The 6,739-nt window shown below is 43.3% G+C and overlaps 1 protein-coding gene across 1 annotated transcript in view; it reads left to right on the forward strand.

Annotated features, from left to right (window-relative positions):
- LOC149315665 (opsin-5-like) overlaps nt 1–6,057 on the forward strand; it is a 103,210-nt gene extending 97,153 nt beyond the window's left edge. The window contains exon 6 of the mRNA XM_089518504.1: nt 5,375–6,057. Within this exon, the coding sequence (XP_089374630.1) occupies nt 5,375–5,962 (588 nt within the window). The 3' untranslated portion in view covers nt 5,963–6,057. The remainder of the gene's footprint in view (nt 1–5,374) is intronic.
- The last annotated feature ends 682 nt before the right edge of the window (nt 6,058–6,739 follow it).

Consider the following 6,739-nt stretch of genomic DNA (forward strand, 5'->3'; position numbering starts at 1 on the left):
TCAGGATTGATTTTTTTTTCTAAACTGGGGCAAAGGTGTTGTAGAATGTCAAAGTTTAACAAAGAGATCCAAGTTCAGATTCATACACAGCCATAAATGCAGATTAATCTCACAGTACTGGTTTCTCTTGGCTGTCCCGTTATTTCAAATTGACCTTGCTTTGAGAAGGTCCCTAGTCTGAAAATCAGCACATCTTTAACGAGAAATCTTTTTTCAAAGTCTGTGGAATTCCCTTCCATGGAACACCAGGCTGACCCATGCTCTATGCTCTTCTTTTTCTAACAGTGATGAGACAACATCAAGGATAACAAAAAAGTAACAAATGTTTTCATAAGTATGTTTTTTAAAAAAGAATTTGATTTTGGTCAAGAAAACTTCAGGAGTTGCAGAAAGTTATCCATAATCAACATTTAGAACATAAATATGAACATAGACTTCCATGTGTTCATGTGAATGGGCAATAAATGATGATCACAATCTGCTTGTTAGGTGGAAGTAAAGTTGAAGGCTTTCATGGCCGGCATCCATAGTTTTCTGTGGGATTTTCAGGCTATGTGGCCATGTTCTGGCAGAGTTTCTTTCTGACTTTTTGCCAGCATCTATGGCTGGTATCTTCAGAGAGAAAGATGCCAGCCACAGATGCTGGCAAAACGTCAGAAAGAAACTCTGCCAGAACATGGCCACATAGCCTGAAAAACCCACAAAAAACTATAGGTGGAAGTAGCTGTTTTAGTTGTCATAGTGTGCCTGATTTATGGAGCGGCAAGTATGGATGCTCTCATTGATCCTTCCTGGCAATTATGATTTGTTTCATTGGGACCCCGGGGGAACCAAGTATGAAGAATCTTCAGCACAGAGGATTTGTTAGAAATTGTTTTTTCCCACACAGATTCCCAGTATGCCATGCTGAGTGAGAGTGAGGGTAAAAATATGATAGATGTGTTGCAGCAGGGAAAGGTAAAATGTAAGCGAGTTCTATTACACCAAGATGATTTGCTCACTCACGTTGCACGGCTGTCTGTCATGACTTGACAACTTAATTTAACTGTACATGTGCCTGACTCTCTGGATTCGCAACATTTTGTCACTGAGAGGTCAGGGTCTCCTTATCTAAAAAAGGAGTAGTATTTCAGGGTGTTTTCATAATCTAGCTAGGTGCACTCACCAATTCACTGCTTCAGTTAATCAACTCATTAATTACAGACTAATGCAATTCATGCAGATGCTCATGGAATATAATTCTGAACTGTGATATATAGAAGTGAGGAATTAATTAATTTATTTATTTGGAGAGCTAGGCTCCCTCACCTCTGTATGCCATGCTGAGTGAGAGTGGGGCCATTTAACATACCAGGGACTTTTCAGTTTATACTGGTTTTTTAAGGGTAACACTATTAAGAATAAGAGCCAGCATGGTGTAGTGGTTTGAGTGCTGGATTGTGCTCAACCAGGGTTCGATTCCCCGGTTAGCCATGAAACCCACTGGGTGAGCTTGGGCATGTCACATGCTCTCAGCCTCAGGGAAGGCAATGGCAAACCTCCTCTGAACAAAACTTGTCAAGAAAATCCCATGATAAGTTCACCTTAGGGTCACCATGAGTTGGAAATGACTTGACGGCACACAACAACAACATTAAGAGTTAACCAGTTTTTCACACATACCATCCAGGCAAATGCTCTTTTGGAAGAGCTAATTTTTCCATATTAGAATCATAGAATCATAGAGTTGGAAGAGACTGCAAGGGCCATCCAGTCCAACTCCCTGCCATGCAGGAAATCTCAATCAAAGCATCCCTGACAGATGGCCATCCAGCCTCTGTTTGAACACTTCTAAGGAAGGAGACTCCACTACTCTCTGAGGGAGTTTGTTCCACTATCAAACAGCCCTTACTGTCAGGAAGTTCCTCCTAATGTTGAGGTGGAATCTCTTTTCCTGGAGCTTGCATCCATTGCTCCGGGTCCTAGTCTCTGGAGCAGCAGAAAACAAGCTGGCTCCCTCTTCAACATGACATCCCTTCAAATATTTAAACAGGGCTATCATATCACCTCTTAACCTTCTCTTCTCCAGGCTAAACATCCCCAGCTCCCTAAGTCATTCCTCATAGGGCATGGTTTCCAGACCCTTCACCATTTTGTTGCCCTCCTTTGGACACACTCCAGTTTCTCAATGTCCTTTTTGAATTGTGGTGCCCAGAACTGGACACAGTATTCCAGGTGGGGCCTGACCAGAGCAGAATACAGTGGCACTATTACTTCCCTTGATCTACACACTATACTTCTATTGATGCAGCCTAATATCGCATTGGCCTTGTTGGCTGCCATATTGCACTGTTGACTCATGTTCATCTTATGTCTACTTGGACTCCTAGATCCCTTTCAGACATAGTCTCGTTCAACCAGGTGTCCTCCATCCTATATCTGTGCATTTCATTTTTCCGCCCTAAGTGCAGTACCTTACATTTCTCCATGTTGAATTTAATTTTGTTATCTTTGGTCCAGTTTTCTAGTCTATTCAGGTCATTTTGAATCTTGATCCTGTCCTCTGGGGTATTTGCTACTCCTCCTAATTTGGTGTCATCTGCAAATTTGATAAGTGTGCTCCCAATTCTTTCATCCAAGTCATTGATAAAGATGTTGAATAGCACTGGCCCCAAGACAGACCCCTGTGGGACCCCACTGGTCACTTCTCTCCAGGATGAAAAGGAGCCATTGTTGAGCACCCTTTGGGTTTGGCCGGTCAACCCATTACAAATCCATGTAACAGTTGCCTTGTCTAGTCCACTTTCTACAAGCTTGTTTGCAAGAATATCATGGGGAACTTTGTCAAAGGCCTTACTGAAATCAAGATATACTATATCCACAGAATTCCCTTCATGTAACAAGCTGGTAATTTTATCAAAGAAAGAGATCAGGTTTTTCTGGCATGACTTCTTTCTCTGAAACCCGTGTTGACTTTTTGTGATTATGGAATTGCTTTCTAGATGTTCACAGACTCTCTTTTTAATGATCTGCTCCAGAATCTTTCCTGGTATTGATGTCAGACTAACTGGACGATAATTGTTGAGATCCTCTTTTTTCCCCTTTTTGAAGATGGGAACAACGTTTGCTCTCCTCCAGTCTGCTGGCACGTCTCCTGTTCTCCAGGAGTTCTCAAAGATTATTGGCAATGGTTCCAATATTACATTTGCTAGTTCTTTTAATACGCTTGGATGTAGTTCATCTGGTCCTGGAGACTTATATTCGTTTAGGTTAAACAGGTATTCCTGTATTATCTATTTACTTATTCTGTGCTGAAATTCCCCCTTTCTGTCCTCTGCTCCATTATCCTCAGGTTGAGCCCCCTTTGCCTTTTCTGAGAAGACTGAGGCAAAGAAAGTGTTGAGTAATTTTGCCTTTTCTCTGTCCCCTGTTTGCATTTTGCCATCTTCTGCACTCAGTGGCCCTACTGTTTCCTTCTTCTTCCTTTTGCTGCGGACATATCCAAAAAAGCCCCTTTTGTTGTTCTTAACTCTCTAGCAAGCCTGAGTTCATTCTGTGCTTTAGCTTTTCTGACTTTATCCCTACAAGTGCACACTATTTGTTTGAATTCCTCTTTGGTGATTTCCCCATTTTTCCATTTCTTTTACATGTCCCGTTTAAAACTTAATTCAGTTAGTTATCTATCCTGGTTTCTTGAGACATCTTCCATTTTTCTTCCTCATTGGAAATGTTTGAAATTGTGCCTTCAGTATCTCCCTTTTGAGAAACTCCCATCCATCTTGAACTCCCTTCTCTTTTAGTATTGTTGACCATGGGATCACCCGTAGTATTTCTTTAAGTTTACTAAAATCGGCTTTCCTAAAGTCTAGAATGCGTGTCTGACTATGCCTGGCTTCTCCTTTCCACTGTATAACAAACTCCAGGAGTGCATAATCACTCCCACCTAAGGATCCTACCACTTGCACTCCATTAACTAGGTCATCCCTGTTGGTTAGGACTGCTCTGGAAAGGAGACCACTGAAATAGTTTGTCCACACACAGTACTGTAGTACCAAACCAGATGCACATGAAAGAAATATATAAAAGATCTCAAGCCAGTATTCTATAGGTAAGTAGCTGTACTTAGGTAAGTATACTTAGATAAGTTTACTTAGGCCCAGTACAGAACGCGGAAAAGAGGCAGTCCGCAGCTGCTTCTTTTCTTGCAAGGTTGGGGGCAGGGCAGCCCAGAGGCCCCAATCCAGTGCTTTTCCAGGCCACGGAGAAGCGACAAAATGCCGCTTGTTTGTGGCCTGGAAAGTGGTGTCCATGGGGCTTCATGCCCCCGGACACCCCGACAAGCGCGATGAAGAGGAGAAAGGGGCCATCTGGCCCCTTTCTCCTTTGCATTGCTGGTGCGGCAATGTAGAAGCTGCACCAGCAATGCATGTGTGCAAAAGGAGCTCCGATTCGGAGCTCCTTCCCGTGATGCTGAAAGGGCCCCCCAAGCACCCTGAAGCGTCGCGGTGACGTCATGCATATGCCAGTCCATGTGGAGGCAGCGTGTGTGTGATGCCATTGTCCCACACTGTAAATGGACAGCACGCTTCCAAAATGGTGCCGTCCATACGAACTAGGGCTGGGGAGCATGCGGTTGCTGCATGCTCCCCAGCCCTAGTTTTGGTCCAATATGGCACTTCCATGCCGTCTGTATCAAGCCTTAGATAACCCCTCCTTGGCTGACCTCCTTCAAACCTGAAATATCATTCACCTGTGCTCTAATTGCTGACAAAATCGACCTTCTTCTCCTCATGCGAATAATGTTCAGTAAAGGGGGGGGGTGGTTATGATCATGGCAATAGTTTCACAATTGTGACTAAGTGAATATGGAAGAGATAAGGATGAATAAAACTCCCCCAACCATTCCTCATATGACTTTACTTCTAGACCCGTTACCATTTTTATCCATGATACATATTCTAGCTTGTTCAGATCCTTCTAAAGCTGTGATGCCCAAAGCTGGACATCATTTATTTATTTATTTATTTAGGTATTTATATCCTGCCCTTCAGCCCTAATGGCTCTCATATTCCAGATGAGTTCTAATAAAAGAAAATAGAGTAGTACAATAAATTATCTTGAGCAGGGCACTGTTCTGTTGATGCAGCCTAGAATTACATTGGCTTTTTGTTGTTGTTTTGGCTGCCACATCACACATTTGACTTAGTTTAGCCTGTGATCAACTAAAACCCTTAGATTCCATTAATATGTATGGCCTTCAAGCCAGACATCCTCCATCCCATATTTGTGCATTGGTTTTTCCTGTCTAAATGTAACACCTTGCATATATACTTTTACAAATTCATTGTGTTCTCTGGCATTTTCATATTGGTTATTCTCTCTCTGTCCCTTCCAGCTCAGTGTTTCCGTGTGCATTGGGTTTCTGGCTGCTTGGACCCCCTATGCTATCGTTGCCATGTGGTCAGCCTTTGGTGATGCCAGCCAGGTGCCAGTCTTGGCTTTTGCCCTCTGTGCTGTATTTGCCAAGTCATCAGCAACCTACAATCCTCTGGTTTATCTGCTCTTCAAACCAAACTTCCAGAAATACCTTTCCAAAGATCTCTCACTATTGCAGGCTCTCTGCACCGTATTCTGCTGCAGCCGGCCCAGAGTCATTGCCCTCCAATCCTTCCACACACGAGATGGCAGAGCTTCCATGAGATTTTCCACTGCTTTCACTGACCATCGCGGATCCTGCAGGAACTGCGCCGACACTTTTGAATGTTTCCGTAACTATCCTCGGTGCTACAGGCTCCCCCAGAAGTCTGATGCAACCTCCAAGACCAATCCCCTGGCAATCCTGGCAGATGGATCTACTTGCCGGCCAAGTCTGAAGAGAACCGTGCAGGTCATGGTGCTTGTTACAAGGAAAAAGACTGGAATGGGGACTATGAATGTGGCAGGGGATGTTCTGCCTTCAAATATTGCAAGAGACCTAATGTAAGCATGGCAAAAGGAATGAGGTGGGGGCAAGGCAGGGGTTAGCCCCTTTCTGCCTAGACCAGACAGGCATATTTGGCAGCAATCTGAACCAGACCATAGGAGATTTATTTTGGAGTACTACATCTCCCAGAGTTCCCCATGCTAGGTGTGCTGGCTGGAGATTCTAGGAATTGTAGTCCAAACTTTCCTAAGTTCTGAGATCTAAAAATCCATCTTTTGTTCAGTGGTTCCCAAAGTGTGCTTTGCAGGTCAGAAGATACTGCAAATCCTACACCAGCATTTTTCCCCTCAAACGTTTTCACGACTTATGTATTTTTACAGTTGCAATTTTGTGTCAACAATTTTGCACCTGGAAGGTTAAAAAAAGAAGAAAAGCAAATTGATAATGCCCAATTCCTTCCTATCATCACCACTACAAATCTGTCTCATAGTTCCTTTTGGACATTTATAACACTCCAGTGCCACAATTGTTGAATGGCGAATGTGAGGATTGGTCGTACCTGTGCACCCGGCATTGTGCTGTGGTTAGGTTATCCAGCTCATGTCCAGCATGCAGTTGACATCAGAGGCAGGTACAAATTAATTTCTCACATAACAAAAGGGCAACATTTTAATTCAATCAAATTGTGTTGACAATCACTCAGATACAAAGGAGTGGTTGCTCACCCAAAATAATGCAGCAGAAATACACCGCAATGAAGATTGACTGCATGTCCAATGCTCAGCCAGCCCAGCAGGTTGGTTGAGAGACCACTGCAGTCACAGTATCAACATCTGC

This window comes from Sceloporus occidentalis, unplaced genomic scaffold (assembly GCF_023333645.1).
Source record: "Sceloporus occidentalis isolate IW3139 unplaced genomic scaffold, rSceOcc1.0.p SCAF_3, whole genome shotgun sequence".
Classification (NCBI taxonomy): Eukaryota; Metazoa; Chordata; class Lepidosauria; order Squamata; family Phrynosomatidae; genus Sceloporus; species Sceloporus occidentalis.